A 17,283-nucleotide genomic window follows, 5' to 3' on the forward strand; every position below is an offset into this window, starting at 1 on the left:
GTGCATTCCAATGCAATTGATAATACAAATGCATATTGCAATCAAACGTATGTAGAGCCCTCTCTATCTCACACATTTGGATACTTCCTTGTTTGTTTAAAGGACTTTATTCCTTGAAAAAGAAAAAGAAACTTGCTGTATATATTATATATATATATATATATATATATATATATATATATATTTATATAAATTTAACAAATAGAGTGGACAATAAAGAAATTGTTGAACCCTGATCTGATTTAAGTAGAAACCAAAGTCAAACAAATAAAGCACATTTATTTCAGTCACACTATAGCTGCTATTAAGCGCTATTATAGCCTAATATTATTTCTGTGTAGCTTATGGCCAACATATTAGCCAGTACAGCTTCCATATTATTATTGATTATTTGAATGACTTGCTCCTGCACAGCGGAAAGCATCAAGAACTGAGCGTTTCAGTCTTACATTGCTGGTTATTAATATAACAGAGTGCAGGCTCGGGTAGGCAGATATACCAGTAGTGTATAATAAATCATATAATAAATCTTGATTTCTGTCAATAAAACTCAGGTTTGCAATTATAAAATACAGAACATAAAGCGCCAGAAAAAAGATCAGGCTTCTAATTGCACCAATATGAGCGTCAAGTTGGATATTAGTGAATACTGAATCTTTGCTGCTCATATTCCTGGTGTGTTTCAGGAGTGATACAATCAGAAGACAAATGGCTGCACAGAATATCAGGAATGGTAAGATGGATCCTGTGAAAAAGATGATGGAAATGTTCATAATATTTTCTTCCAAAGATACATTTCCTGTATTAGAGCTGTTAATATTACCGGTAGAATTCATGTAGTGTACTGAGTACATGCACCATTTGATTGGTAGACTGGAGAGAAAAGACACCACCAGTGATGTCAGAAGCAGCCACGGCACCAACCTGGAGATGTTCATCTTAAGTCTCAGAAATAATCTGTTGTTGTAGTTTGTGATCTTCACGCAGTAGAATACACAGAGCACGGTGCCCCACCACAGGCTGCACAACGCAACACATATAACTGCAGTGAAATAATATTTCACAAAATCTTTGCTTGGAGAGACTGAATTAGGAGCAATTTCATCAGCAGTTTTGTAAAGCATAATAATTAGAAGAAGGATCCTCACCATTCCCAAGCTGGTCATGATAATGTCCACGGCTTTAAGAGTTTGACCTTTCAACCACCAAATGAAGAATTTTATCACAATAAATGCATTAAGAAGAAATCCGACAAATATCATAGAACAACAAATACTTAGTACAAAATAAAAAGCTGTAAAATTCATATTTTTCTTCACAGGATGATGCAGTATCTGATTTCTTTATAACCATCCAGAACTGTCTGTCTAATTGTGGACAAGGCTGTCTGCGGTGTGACATGAACTGAGATGGTGTTATTATTAAATATAGGAATGTACTTTGCATGACATTTGATTATAAGTTGCTGAGCTATTGCCATCATTACATTTGAATGCAGAGAATAATTTATTTACTTTAAAGCAATATCAGGTTTGAATGAAATTCAGCTCAGTGTGCATATAGCAGCAAACCCGGATAATTGTGAGGGCAAGGGCGTAGTGTGGGCATAGTGGGTGGAGCAGGTGCTTTGGTTATTGGCAGCAGGGAGGGCAGCGCATGAAATAATGTGCTTGCATGATTTGCATGATGTTGGTGAGAGTGGGACCGCCCCCATTCCTGGGGACAAGCAGAATGCGACCACTGTTTACCCACCGGTCGAAAACTCTGCCTGTGCATAGCGTACCACCTTGGCGTCTCCTCCACCTGCTGCTTGGAACCTGAGCACCTCTGAACCTTCTCCTGCTTCCCTCATTGTTAGGCTGTCTGCATTCATTCCTCCCCAGCCCAGCCCCCAGTGTGCATGTCTTATCACATTATCACCCCCCTGCTACCTCCCTTGTGTTGGTCTCTCAGTCTCCAGTTTTGTATGTGTACCTATATAACTCATGTGTGACTCTGCCCCTCTTTGTGTGTGTGCATCTGTATCTCCTCTGTGTATGTGCCATTGACTTTCTTCCCCCCTCTTTGTGTGTCTGTCTCTAATTTTGTATGTTCTCGTCATCTGTCTTTCTTTGCCCACTTTCTGTTTGTGTATATTTATCTCCATATTGAGGTTGCCTGTCCTTTTTGTCTCCCCCTTTGTGTGTCTCCTTTTGCCACTCATCATATCTATCCCCCCATCTTCAGTTAACATGTGTCACCACCGCCCACTTTTACCCTGTGCCCTTAAGAGACCACTTTTCCTCTTGCCCAGCACCTTCCCTTGCCAGCCCTCTTCTTCTACTTCTGCCCTTACTATCTTACCATCCGCCTCCTCTTCTGCTGAAGTCAATTGGGTCCTGCTGGCTGCTGATTGGAGGTATGTACGAACCTGAGGATGGCAGGTAAGCAGAATTTTTAGATTTTGAGAGTATTTACCCTATTACCGGCGATAATCCTGGTGACAGGAAGATTCACTGGCTTTTGTCATCAAAGGCTTCCCCATGCAAATTGCACAAGTATTATTTCAGTGCTCACACAGCCACAATAGTTATTCTGCTTACATATAACATATTAAAATCATTTACTCATTTAAAAAATGCTTCATTCCTTGGCAGCATGAAGATTTTTAAAAATTGTTTTAAATTTTGTTAAATACATTTTATATTTACATTTACATTTTATGCTTTTTATTCACTTTAGTTGAAATAAAAGGCCTAATCTTGCAAGTTGAATTAAAGACTGGCCTGTCAAACTGATAAATTAACTGTTATCACTTTGGGCCAGTATCTTTAGTGCAGAAGAGCATCGCTGAGCTGCCCCAGCAAATTTTTTGTGATAATTTGTGGCAATAAGGAATATTTTCTTACATATCACCACAAAGGAGCTGTTCATGGTAAATAAGTCCCTATATCTTTGAACTGGATAACTCCCTTCTAACAGCAATGAAATTCATCAAGTTTCTTGCACTTTAGATGTAGTTTAAATTTTAAATGTAGTTCTTGTGCTATGTTTTGTTTAATGTAGTCAGATACCTTAAAATATCACATGTTTACATACAATATTTACTTGGTATAATAATAGAAACTTCCCACCAGGATGAGTTCCACTCGCCCACCATTGCTCCGGGTGGGCATTCCGTCAATGATACCCTACTTTTATAAGTGCCTCTGTATCTTCAGTGTTGTAGAGCTACAAAGCACAGCATGTATTGCAAGAGGGCAACCCGAATTTAGTGTTTCAAACTAGCTGGAGAGGCGTAGGTTACACTGTGTACAGCTGGCTTCATAATGCACATTGTTTCATTGGAACCTACAAATGTATTCCCCCATGTGGCCCCTATTGATCCAGTCTGACACTGTCACTGCTGTTTTTTCCACTCCACCAACATGCCCCTACATGCTGGACCTGCCCTCCCCCGCTTCCCTGAGTACTTTGGTAGCACGCACTTCTACCATGATTCCATGTTCCGCCTCTGTGTGGTGCGTGCGTACTGATATCATTTTGCCTGAAATATAGCAATGTAGCAATTACACAATTGTCAAAATAGTTCATTTTCTTGGTTGTAGTAAAATAAATTACAGTGTGGATAGAGTTTTCATGACGGAAGAACTGGAAATATTTTCAATTTTATATATTTATGTAACCACTAAGAGTCTGTCCAGGGAAGCAAACAGAGGAGTAGAGTCCAGTCACCAGGCAAGGGTCTGAGCAACAAAAGACTAAGCAAATTCCAGAAGTCTAGGCGAAGGTTAGGGCAACAGGTAAACGAGCAGGGTCCAGGAATCAAGCTGAGGGTCACAACAAAAGATCAAGCAGAAATGGAGCAAACACAGGAACAGTGCAGCAGCAGCAGCCAGGAATAAACAGATGAACAGCACAGAGCACAGCTAGAGGCAGGTATTTGAAGCAGTGCAAAAGGTGCAGTTCTAATTAGGCATCATGCAAGGAGATTAACTGATTCAGGTATGTTGAAGAGTTCAGGAACAGAACAGCAGCACCTTTGGTGGTATGAGGTACTGCTGCTAGATACAAAGAACAGGTAGAGTCGTAACACTGGTGGGTTTATGCCAGTATTACCTACCATACATCTATCCTAAAAACTAGCCCTGAGAATATAAGTGGTGCGATGCTGAAAGAAAGCATATGCAGCACAAAGCATCAGTTTGTGACATCATCATTGCTGTCAGCATGAATAATGGATATACTTTTATTCTGTTAACTGCCATCTGGGTTGCCAGTTCCTACATGTTCCCCCAATGAAAATATCTTCATTCTTCACCAGCAAAAGTTTTATATAAAACACATTCACTCCACAATTAAAATCCTATTGCAACACCTCTCGATGCAATCTCTCTACTGGATTAAGCCAATAACTACAGTTAAAAATTAAAGAAAAACACTGGGGGGTAAATGTATTAAAGTGCGACTTTGCAACTCCAGCGATTTTCTCGGGAGAGTTGAAACTCGCCGATGTATGAAGCTGAGATTTCATGCAAAATCGCCAGAGTTCTGCTTCTGTCAAAATCGCTACTTGCAAAATCGCCAGAGATCAAACTCCCGACTGTTTGCCACTGCAGCTATACAGCTCTCAAGGGGTAAATGTATCAAAGTGCGAGTTTGGCAGCGTGTTTAAATCGCGACAAATCGCGGGTGTTTGCCCGCGAGTTTTGAAAAAAAAACTTGAAATGTATCAAGCTGCGATTTTGACACTTATGTTCAAAATCGCTAGTCATCTCTGGCGATTTTGAGCGATGTAAACACTCCCGAGATTAGCAAACTCTCCTGTGTTTGCAAAACTCGCCTGTGTTGTATCAGTGTGTTTTAAACACATCACTGTTACACTGCCCCTGTCATACAGCTGCCGGAGCTGTTAAAATGTTAAAGAATAGATAAAAGTTGAAAAAAAAAAAAGCATGAGGTCCCCCCACTATTCATGCTTAACCCTAGTGCTGCCTGACTAGTACTGGTTCCGTGAAAATCGGGGAAAAATTTTGCGAGGGGTCCCCCCAATTTTCACTTTACCAGCACTAGGCAAACCAGCCAGGGTTGGCGGCACTATAGCAGTGGGACACGCGGCAGGGGTCCCCCTGCCATAATGACTAACCAACCCTAGACTGTTCAGCGCTGGGCTAGATTCCCTAGGGAGTGGGGTCCACCAAAAAAAACGAGCGGGCCCCCCTAGAAAGAACCAGCCCAGTGTTGATAGCACTAGGGCTCTTCCTACTACCCCTGGGCTGTGGGTAGTAGGGTAATAAGGCGAAAAAGTATGAACAAAATAAACGGACGCCATTTTGTTTTGTGGAAGTACAAGTCCCAGCCAGCCAGGTTGCCAAAAACAGTGTGGCCATGCTGGTGCTTGTATAACTACAAGCACCAGCATACCCACGGCAGCCAGGGCATGTTGGCACTTGGAGAACCACAAGTGCCAACATGCCCTGACATCCCTGGCTTGCTGGGACCTGTAGTTCCACAAAGAAAAAAGTTAAATAAACAACAACACCCTAGTACAAACCACACATATTTATTAAAAATAAAAACCCCACAATAAATACAGTAACCACCCTCATTTAAACCACATCTATTTAATAAAAATAAAAAAAAGCAAATACTCACCAAAGATGTCTTCTTTCTTCTTTACAAGATCCGTGCTTGCCCCAGTCCTAGCAAATTGTACTTCCAAAAGTGATGGCTTGTCCAATATCTTCATTGCTTCGGCCAGGAGGGCCTATATTTGTAACATCCCAATCTTTGTTCTTGATTGTAGCAAAATAAAAAAAGTCTTTACCCGACGCAAACACCTCCTATTAGTTAGGAGGTCCTAACCGCAATGAACTTACGTTCATTGCGTAAGCTATAACTACAGTATTATGTGATTTGCCCACGCTAGTGGGAGAATCACCTAATACTGTACCTAGAGCTTACGCAAGTAACGTAGCTCATTGTGCATGCGCAACGCTACTTGAGTAAGCTGTAATACAGTAAATACAAATGGTAGGAATTATACATAAAAATGGAAATGCAGCCTTTCCATTAATTAATAAGACAGGGATCACAGGAGATCCAAAATAGATCCAAAATAGGTTGAACTTGATGGACTGGTATCTTTTTTTCAACCTCAACAACTATGCTACTATAGTACATTCCAATAAGCATGACATAAATAAACCCATCTCTTGAATAACTAGTTCATAGGGCCCTAACATCAACTAATCTTCAGGAAGGGCATTTAAATTCAATCAATAGGGCATATGTGTCACAAAGCCAACATAAACATGTTCAAAGTGCAAACATTATGATGTAACCTTCTACCACAATTTATGAACTTGTAGAAATATTCTTTTGAAGTCTTGAAATAAAGTAATAGGGGGTATTCAATGAGCTTTGAATCTGTGTTTCCACTCTTGTTTAACGCCTTTTTGTGGATTTATTGCGTTCACTCAGTTCAATTTCGCCAATTTTCCACATTAGCGACTGAAAAAATGTGTAACGCAAATTCGCAGCAAGGCCAAAGAAGATGTATGGGGAGGGGCGAATTCAGCTATTCAATTGTCCTACTTCGCGTTACCGCCTATACAATGAAATAGCGATTTGGCATTTTTTCGATCGCACCTATAAATGTGGTGCAAAAGCGTTAAGCTATCCAGCAATTTATCAAACTTATTTTTTTGGGGGGAAATTAAGATAATATAAAAATAATAAAGTTGTCAGAAAAGTTATGTGCAGTAAAATAATCTGTAAAATTGCTATAATTTTTTATTTATGTCACATGACAGTCAAATGCATCCCCTGTGTATAAAAACAGATGGTATAGTCCAGTAAGTATTAAATACATTTTTTTTTACATCTCATTCAACTGCCATTAGAGAAGAAGAGAAGACCACTGTCATCTGAGAGCAGAAGACTGTTGAGGATTTGTATTTTTAGATTGAATAGTCTTGTTAATGGCTTGATCTAGTTAAGCATAGTTTTTAATTTTTGTACATAGTTCAATTTTTTAAAATTGCCAACTCAGTAATAGAGTCATTTTTGAGCACAATATTGCAGTATATGTATGCAGCATGCAGGGCCACCTTCAGCAATCATGGGGCCCAGTACGGGCCCCCCGTGTCCCCCAGGCCCCCCCATGAGCGCCCCCCCCCCCACATGAGCAACAACGACACATACTTACCTGGGGCCCCGCTGGTCTCCGCTACTCTGTCTTCAGCCTGGCTGTTAGCCAGGCACCAGGATGCGATCGCAGGGGTGGAGGAATCATTCCCCTTGCGATCATGTGATCTGCCTGTGACAGCCAGATCACATGATCGCAGGGGGAATGAATCCTCCACCCCTGCGATCGCATCCTGGTGCCTGGCTGTCACGGTGACAGGCAGGCTGAAGACAGAGTAGCGGAGACCAGTGGGGCCCCAGGTAAATCTGTGCTGCACTGTTGTACCGGGCCCCCTGGTGAGCCCGGGCCTAGTACAACAGTACCCCCCGTACCCCCCTGATGGCGGCCCTGGCAGCATGTATGGAGGAGTATGCATATATATATATATATAAGAAATACAACTGTAGCGCAAGTAGCTATTCAAATATATATATATATATATATAGCTTTCTGCAATAGCTCTGAAAACATCTATAGGAATTTTTCTATCAGAAGTATATTAAATACAATTTCTAATAAACCACATCTAAGTTATTTTTTTCTTCAGTAGATTATATTTAACAAAAAAAACTGTGTCAAACTAATGTAAAATTATCTGTCATATCTATTTAATCTATTCATATAAAAATGAACTGAATAGACTAGCAATACAACACCATGTCACACTATTCTTCTTAGCCAATTTAGACAAATATTTTTCTGTCACTATGCAATATATTGCAAAGTGCAATCAAATAAAATATTGGTGAGGTGTAGTGTAGTGTTTAATTAGTGTAGTGTGGTGTTAGTAGTGTAGTTAAAATGTGTTTGGAGTAGTCTGTTCCAAAGGGTATATGTAATGCAAATTATATGATAATTTACATTAAAATGTGCAATTAAATAAGTGGAAATAGTTGAATTAAGCAGTGGAAATAGCAATCCAAAAAAGAGCAATCTGGAGGAATAATAATCACCAATACTCAGAGGGTCACAGGGATAAGCCAACAACATCAAATCTCTGCAAAATCGCAGTTTGCAAAGGGTGGGTAAATCTTTATATAGAATTGTGGGCTGGTAATTGCGAATGGCGGGAAGATGCGGACAACCCTGATTCGTACAACCACTGTATTACACTATAAGGGGGCGGATTCTGATTTGAAATTGAATGCTATCAGTTCTTTCTCCTGGAATAGTCGCCATGTCTGCAAATCCGTGTATTAGAGTTGAAATATGCAAATACGCAAACAATTGAATAACCCCCGTAATGTTCGTAAAAAAATAGTTTGTAACATAAGAAGCAAGACTAAACGAAACATACTGTACACCAATTCTTATTACAATTTATTATTGTATATTGCTTTTCTTTCTTTGTTGTCTAATAAAAAGATTTAACAAAAATAACACTAGTTCATAGAAAAACTTAATACTATCATAGTCCATATAATAATAATCCATCAATGGGTGCTGGACTGTCATTTTATGTAGACTGATTATTATAATGTGATCAAATAATATAATATTTTCAACATATTTGGTCTGTCAATTACTCTGAATCCCAAAAGAAAATTAATTTGGTTTGTAAGTTTTATTATGCGTTTACTATGCAATTTGAACATAAAGAGCCTAATTCATTAAGGAACGGATCTGCCGATTTTTGAGGATCTTACGCATTTCAATACAAATCACTACTGCGCATGCCCAGAAGAGGGAGATAAGAATAGAATTCCACAATGTAAGTGAAGACTTTCTTAACTTAAGAAACTTATCTCCAAGTTAAGAAATGGAAAGTTAAGACGGCCGCGTAAGAAATTTTTCGACCAGTTAAAAAAAAAAGAGTTGGAAACTGGGCAGAGTGTGTCATGAGTAAAGAAGAGTAAGTGGAGATCGGGAGGAGATCGGGCGGAGATCTTAGTGACTTAAGAAGAGTAGTCGTGTACCTCTGGATCTGTCAGATAGTTAAGAAGCTGTACTTTGCATTTTTCTTAACTTCTTGCTTAGCATTTAAGGAAGCTCAAGGTCATGTTTAAGTCCCCAAAAATTATACCAGTAGCGCTGAATAACATCACTGAAGTGTGGAAAAATCATTCTTTTGGTTTAAATGTCCACAATCACACATAAATATGTAAAAGATTACACCTGCATGACTCTCATTTTTTTTTCATAAGCCGATGTCTGCTATATAGAAAATATGGAACAAATATGTTTGTGGTCCATAAAACAGCAAAAAAACATGTTTAAAAAACACTTTCCTTAAGTCAAAAATTAATAACCAAACACTCACCCTTGCTAATTGGTTAGGGCAGGTTTAAGTTATCCCAAAGTAAACAAAACAAAGGCTTGAAAGTAAGCTATCATTTGTCTGTGTCACAAACACAGAGGCTAGATGTGTTAGATTTGACCAGGCAATGATATGTAATGTGTCTCAGATTTTGGGTGTGTACTTGACTCATTAAGTTGCTACGCTAACTTATTTGACTTATCTAATTTGGACTATATTAAATGAACAAACAAGCAAATTTTTTATTTACAAATTTCATAGGATAAATGTGGTTTTGAAAAATACAAGTAAAAACCACAAAAAAATAATAATACACAACCAAATATATAATTATTGGGAGATTTTGCCAGCTCCCTTGCCCTTTGAATTGCCTTGGCTTCATGTGACCCGTGATGTGGAGGCCTTGAGAGAAGAATCAGAGGACAGTTGGTCAGCAGGGTGTAAACGAAGGCTTAAGGAAGGGGCAGGAGGGTTTTGCGGGAAGAAGCCAGGGACATAGCCTGTGAAGGAGCCAGAATGCTTAGCTTGGTGGAACCCCCAGGGGTAGCCATGTGTGTGGCCTTGCCAGTAGCCATGTTGAGAGTCAGGGCGGAACGCATTGGGATGATATGGGTGTGCTGAGGGTTGTGTGGTGGGATGGGCCAAGGGGTGGCCAGGAGCTGCATAAGAGGCAGGAGGAGGGCCAGAGCTACATAAGAGGCAGGAGAAGGGGAAGGAGGCAGCGAAGTTGGGGGGTGTGCATGTTGGTTGGCATAGGAATTACGGCCAGCAGCAGAAAAGTGATGAATAGAAAGGGGAGACAAATCACTATGAAGCTCTGGGGTACCAAAAGATTGTCGGATGGGAGTGGTCATTGGGCATGGGGGTGAATGATTGTGAGTGTTTGAAGTGTGGTGTGAAGTGTGTGTTTGGTCAATACATTTCGAAATAAGGGTACAGATAGTGGTGAGTGCCAAAGTTAAATTATCCAGCCTTGAATTAAGTCCTTCGAGGTGGGTGTCGAGTTTGTGTTCAGACCGGGTGAGGATAGTGGCGGTATCTGAAACGTGACTGGAAAGAATCTCAGTGTGGGTTTCAAATTGTCCCGATAAGCGCACAAGTGACTGCTCCCAATGTCTCAGTGGGGGACAAAAGTGAGTCCAACTGCAAAGTTAACAATAAGCCACATACTGAGAGAAAGTACACATGTGCCAAGGCAAGACAGAAACATTGGCAGATAACATTTTGACCAACATAACATGTACCTGGTGGATTGTACACTTCTGTGGGGGGGGGTGAGGCCGCCGGTGTCTATGTTGCCCACCCCAACTAGACTCTCAGTTGAGAGGCATGCTAATGCCTGTTGCTCTTGTGGAGTTAGGTCCAGTGGGACAGGAGAGCCACCTCCTGTTCCTCTGCTGAGGGCTCTTTGCGTCTTTACCTTTTCTTTCAGCTTACATTTGTAGTCAGACCAGCTGTGCAAAATGTATAAAGATATAACAGTTGTTAACTTATCAAAATGTAACCATGGCCCTTAACTATTTACCTTTGAAAGCTACAGTCATGCATCTGACGCATCCACACCAAGTCAAATTTGGGCCAATTGGCCAGGGTGGATAATGTTATTACATTAACAAGACAAGGTTGCCCAAAGCAAAGTTAAACCGAGAATAGTTACAGGGGTTTCAGAAAAATGGCTAGATGCATGCAAGGTTGTACATAATAATAATAGTACTGTCACTCACCGGACTGTGAGTGCCTCTTCTCCCGTTGTTAGGAACCGTGGCCGCCCGCCATCCTGATGGTCTGCGCATGCGCAGCCTCTATGAACCCTTCAGACCTGTTGCTTTTAGTTAATTGGCTGATCAGGCAACACGCCCTATTTAGAGCACCTGTGGTCATTACCTCGTGGCCTGATCTTGGAGTCTCATTCCCTGTGAGTCTCTGAAGGTGTTCCTGTGTTTCATCGTGTCTTCAGCTCCAGCTGATTCCTCGCTACTGCACTGCCGGTTTCCAGACCGCTTCAAGTCTCCTGTGTTTCATCGTGTCTTCAGCTCCAGCTGATTCCTCGCTACTGCACTGCCGGTTTCCAGACCGCTTCAACTCTCCTGTGTTTCATCGTGTCTTCAGCTCCAGCTGATTCCTCGCTACTGCACTGCCGGTTTCCAGACCGCTTCAACTCTCCTGTGTTTCATTGTGTCTTCAGCTCCAGCTGATTCCTCGCTACTGCACTGCCGGTTTCCAGACCGCTTCAACTCTCCTGTGTTTCATCGTGTCTTCAGCTCCAGCTGATTTCTCGCTACTGTACTGCCGGTTTCCAGACCGCTTCAACTCTCCTGTGTTCATCGTGTCTTCAGTCCCAGCTGATTCCTGACTACTGCATTGCCGGTTGCCAGACCGCTTCAACTCTACTGTGTTTCATCGTGTCTGCTATTCCTGCTGACCTCCGCAAGAATCATCATTGCTCCACTCGTGTTATGTTCTCTGTCTGTGTGCTTCACAGATACAGATTACCACTACCACTCTCCTGTGGTCTCTACTTGTGTCGGCGTTCAGCCGCTCAGCTATCCCTGTGTTTCTCTCGTGACAGCCTGCTCAACTGAATCGCGGTATGCTTATCTTTTATTGACTTTACCAGTTTATTGCATATCCGCTTGGACTGTGTTCTGCTCATCTACGGAGTCCTCTATCTCACGAAGTTATAGATGCTATTGACTTTGTCTCATATGACCTGGATCTCAGTAGTGACTTTGTATCTTCAAGCAGCGCTAGTCATTTGCTATTGTATTATATATACCATTGGAATCAAGTTCCTTGTGCTCTCCGTGTTACCTTTGATGCTCCACTCATATACCCTAGTGCCTATCCTCACCTATATATGCAGTGGTACAACTTGCTGAATGCAGACCACTGACTCCCTGTTTCCTATTGGCACCAGTTACAAGTTTCCTCACTATAAGCAGTGGTACAACTTGCTATACGCAGACCACTGACTTCCCCGTTACCTACTTGCACCTGGAACCAGTCCCATCACTACAAGCAGTGGTACAACTTGCTGTACGCAGACCACTGACTTCACTACCTCCTATCTATCCCTGGACATTCCTCTCACTATAGCAGTGGTACAACTTGCTGTACGCAGACCACTGACTTTCCTCACGTCTTCACGTCCATCAAGATCCTCGTGTTCATATTGTTTAACCCATAACCTGTTGCTGCTAGTCATAGACTTTCCTCTAGCATCCTCTCACCATCTGCTGATTCTCCTGTTCTGCTAGTCACCCTGCTACCAGAAGACCACTGTGTGCATACACTACTCTGGTAAGACTACATCTGGTGATATCCTGGGCAAAGACTCCTAGTGCCTGTGACAGTAAGATCAGGCCATGACAGACCCAGGATCGGAACCCTCAGCTAAAGAGATGCTGCAGTATCTGGTTACCTGTATTGAACAACAGGATGTTCGCCAACAACAGTTGCTGCAATGTTATCAGACTTTAGCCTCCCAAGGAACTTCTGTGCAAAATACCGCAGCCACTGTTGATACTCTTGTGTCATCACCTGTTTCCCCAGTGCCATCCCAGGTGTCTACTGCTTCCACGATACACCTGCCTACTCCTTCAAAATATGATGGAGACCCCAAAACATGTAGGGGTTTTTTGAATCAATGCTCTGTCCATTTTGAGCTTCAACCTCACAATTTTCCTACTCATCGTTCCAGAGTGGCCTATCTCATCTCCTTGTTTTCTGGACAGGCTCTTGCATGGGCTTCCCCTCTATGGGAAAGAAATGATCCATTGCTACAAGATAGTGCCAAATGTATTTCCACATTTCAAAGTGTATTTGATGAACCTGGTCGTGTTATCTCTGCTGCATCCAGCATCCTCCGTCTACGCCAAGGATCTCGCACTGTAGCTCAGTACCTCATCCAATTTCGGATACTAGCCTCTGAACTTCAGTGGAACACTGAAGCTTTGATTGCCGCCTTCTGGCAGGGGCTTTCTGATAAAATTAAAGATGCACTGACCTCACAAGAATTACCCTCTTCCTTGGAGGATTTGATTTCTCTTTGCCATCGTGTGGACATGAGATTTCGTGAGAGAGATTCAGAAAAAACAACTTCCCATAAAGCACCTCTTCGCTCAGGACTTCAAGTTCGTCAAGCTCCATCTCAAGTATTACCTATGGAGATAGGTCACTCCAAATTAACTTCAGAGGAAAGAGACCGAAGAGTAAAAAATAGACTCTGTATCTATTGTGCTGATTCTACTCACATGCTCAACTCATGTCCCAGGAAATGCCAGACCCTAACCAATTCTGGAGAGGGGAAGTTAGGGTCTCTGGAGTCCTCTCCAAGTTCCACAAAATTAAAAGTTTGTGCTTTTGATGTTACCATTTCCTTTGCTACCAAATCCTTTGTGTCCCAAGCACTTATTGATTCTGGAGCTGCAGGAAACTTTATTTCTAAATCCCTCGTGAATCAATGGTCCCTACCAGTGGTTTCTTTAAAGGTACCTATTACCGTTACTGCAATTGATGGATCACGTATTATTAATGGTCTCATTACTCAGAGTACGTCTCCAGTAACTCTTCAAATTGGAGCCTTACATCAGGAAAAAATTTCATTTCTAATTCTTCCTGTTACTACCAGTCCTATTGTTCTAGGCCTTCCATGGCTTCAACTGCATTCTCCTCAGATTGACTGGAACACTCCTCAAGTTACATCTTGGGGGCCTGAATGTCATCATCGTTGCCTTACTCAAGTTGTTCCACTCAAGATGCAGCAATCCTCCATTTCACCGTGTCCACCGGGTCTTCCTCCTCAGTATGCTTCCTTTGCCGATGTATTTGATAAGCTTCAATCTAAACGTCTTCCTCCTCACCGTTCTTGGGACTGTCCGATTGATCTTCAACCTGGCAAGACTCCTCCTAGGGGTCGTGTGTATCCACTTTCTTTACCGGAGACTCAAGCTACATCTGAGTATATCAAAGAGAATCTCCAGCGAGGATTTATTCGACCTTTTTCCTCTCCCACTGGAGCAGGATTCTTCTTCGTGAAAAAGAAGGATGGGTAATTACGTCCTTGTATAGATTATCGTGGACTCAACGCCATTACCATCAAAAATCGGTATCCCATTCCATTAATTACTGAGCTTTTTGATCGCATCAAGGGAGCCCGGATCTTTACCAAGTTGGATCTCCGTGGTGCTTATAATTTAATTCGAATCAGGTCCGGTGACGAATGGAAGACAGCTTTCAACACCAGAGATGGGCACTATGAGTATTTAGTTATGCCCTTCGGGTTGTGTAACGCCCCCGCTGTTTTCCAGGGTTTCGTTAATGAGATCTTGCGGGACTTGTTATATGTTTGTGTCGTCGTCTATCTGGACGACATATTAATCTTTTCCCAGGACCTGCCTTCTCATCATCAACACGTGGCAGAAGTCCTTTCCAGACTCCGAAAAAATTTGTTATTCTGCAAGTTAGAAAAATGTTCATTTGAGTTGCACCAGATTCCATTTCTGGGATATATTGTCTCCGGAGTCGGCCTTCAGATGGATCCAGACAAGGTGAATGCTGTATTACATTGGCCTCAGCCAACTACTCTTCGTGCAATTCAGTGTTTTTTAGGTTTTGCTAATTATTACAGACGCTTCATCCAAGATTTTTCCTCGATTGCATCTCCTATTGTGGCCCTAACCCGTAAAGGGGCTAATTCGAAACAATGGTCCTCCGAGGCCCTTCAAGCTTTCCAGTTTCTCAAAGAGTCCTTCTCCTCCGCTCCTGTTCTTCGACAGCCTGATGTGACGCTTCCCTTCTTCCTAGAGGTAGACGCCTCTAATGTTGGCTTAGGAGCCATTCTATCCCAAAGATCGGAGCAACAAAAATTCCATCCTTGTGCCTTTTATTCTCGGGGTCTTCTACCTGCAAAGAAAAATTATACCATCGGGGACAAGGAGTTGCTGGCTATAAAAGCAGCATTAGAGGAGTGGAGATATTTGCTGGAGGGAGCTCGCCATCCTGTGACAATTTTTACAGATCATAAAAATTTGTCATATTTACAGTCTGCTCAATGTTTGAATCCTCGTCAAGCAAGATGGTCTCTTTTCTTTTCTCGTTTTGAACTTATTATAGCCTTCAAACCAGCTGCTAAAAATAAAAAAGCAGACGCCCTATCTCGGGCATTCGTGACGTCCTCAGACGTTGAAGATGGTCCTAACCACTCAATATTAGATCCCAAATGTGTTTCTCTGGCCGCTTCATCCACTAAGGTGCTACCGTTTGGGAGAACTCTCGTGCCTCCATCCCTTAGGAAAAAAATCCTGTCGTGGTTTCATTCTTCACGTTTTTCTGGACATGCTGGTGAACGCAAGACTTTCTAAATTCTTTCTAGTAGTTACTGGTGGCCTTCCATGAGGAAAGATGTCAAAGATTTTGTGGCTGCCTGTGAATTGTGTTCCCAGTTCAAGACCTCCCGCAGAACACCGGCGGGTCTACTTCAACCACCACTACCCATTCCTTCCAAGCCTTGGACCCATATTAGTATGGACTTTGTTACTGATCTTCCTCCTAGTAAAAAGTGTAATACAATTTGGGTAGTGGTAGATAGATTTTCGAAGATGGCACATTTTGTTCCTTTGACCGGTTTACCTTCTTCATCTACCCTGGCTGATCATTTCATTAAAGAGATTTTCCGTATTCATGGATGTCCTTCAGAGATCGTTTCAGATAGAGGGGTGCAGTTTGTTTCCAGATTCTGGCGAGCCCTTTGTAAGACCTTGGGTATTCGATTCTCACTCTCATCCTCCTACCATCCTCAATCAAACGGACAGACAGAGAGGGTCAATCAAGATCTTGAGACTTTCATAAGGATGTTCTCTTCAGCCAACCAAGATAACTGAGTTGATTTGCTTCCATGGGCTGAATTCGCCCATAACAACATGTATCATGAGTCATCTTCTAAAACTCAGTTTTTTGTGGTTTACGGTCACCATCCGTCTTTTCCGGAATTTCCTGCCCTCCCGCCCACCCAAGTTCCTGCTGTAGAGACTGTTTGTCAGACCTTCAAAAATATTTGGTCTCAGGTCAAAACCTGTTTAAAGAAGACATCTGCCAGATATAAGTCCTTTGCAGATAAAAAGAGACGGGCTATTCCACCACTTAAAATTGGAGATCGTGTATGGTTATCAACCAAAAATATTCGTTTGAAGGTCCTATCTATGAAGTTTGCTCCTCATTTTATTGGTCCATATAGGATCATTCAAGTTATAAACCCAGTTTGTTTCAAACTTCTACTTCCTAAGAACCTTCGTATTTCCAATGCCTTCCATGTGTCATTGCTCAAACCTCTCATCATCAACCGTTTCTCTGCTCCTCCTTCAGCACCTCGACCAGTTCAAGCTCTTCAAGAGGAGGACTTTGAAATCACACATAAATTGGATGCAAAAATTTTGCGAGGTGTTTTTCGTTTCCTCGTTCATTGGAAGGGCTTTGGCCCTGAAGAGCGTTCATGGATTAGGGCTGAGGATCTCAACGCCCCAGCTCTTCTAAAAAAGTTCTATTCCAAATTTCCGGGCAAACCCGGTTCCATGTGTACTGTGCCCACCTTTAAAAGGGGGGGTACTGTCACTCACCGGACTGTGAGTGCCTCTTCTCCCGTTGTTAGGAACCGTGGCCGCCCGCCATCCTGATGGTCTGCGCATGCGCAGCCTCTATGAACCCTTCAGACCTGTTGCTTTTAGTTAATTGGCTGATCAGGCAACACGCTCTATTTAAAGCACCTGTGGTCATTACCTCGTGGCCTGATCTTGGAGTCTCATTCCCTGTGAGTCTCTGAAGGTGTTCCTGTGTTTCATCGTGTCTTCAGCTCCAGCTGATT

At 42.1% G+C, this 17,283-nt stretch overlaps 1 protein-coding gene across 1 annotated transcript; it reads right to left on the reverse strand.

Annotated features, from left to right (window-relative positions):
- Positions 1-380: 380 nt before the first annotated feature.
- Positions 381-1,166, reverse strand: LOC142142571 (taste receptor type 2 member 39-like). Its single transcript, XM_075200453.1, has one exon. The coding sequence runs from the start codon at positions 1,164-1,166 to the stop codon at positions 381-383; it is 786 nt and encodes a 261-aa protein (XP_075056554.1).
- Between the last annotated feature and the right edge of the window lie 16,117 nt (positions 1,167-17,283).

This window comes from Mixophyes fleayi, chromosome 3 (genome assembly GCF_038048845.1).
Source record: "Mixophyes fleayi isolate aMixFle1 chromosome 3, aMixFle1.hap1, whole genome shotgun sequence".
Taxonomy (NCBI): domain Eukaryota; kingdom Metazoa; phylum Chordata; class Amphibia; order Anura; family Limnodynastidae; genus Mixophyes; species Mixophyes fleayi.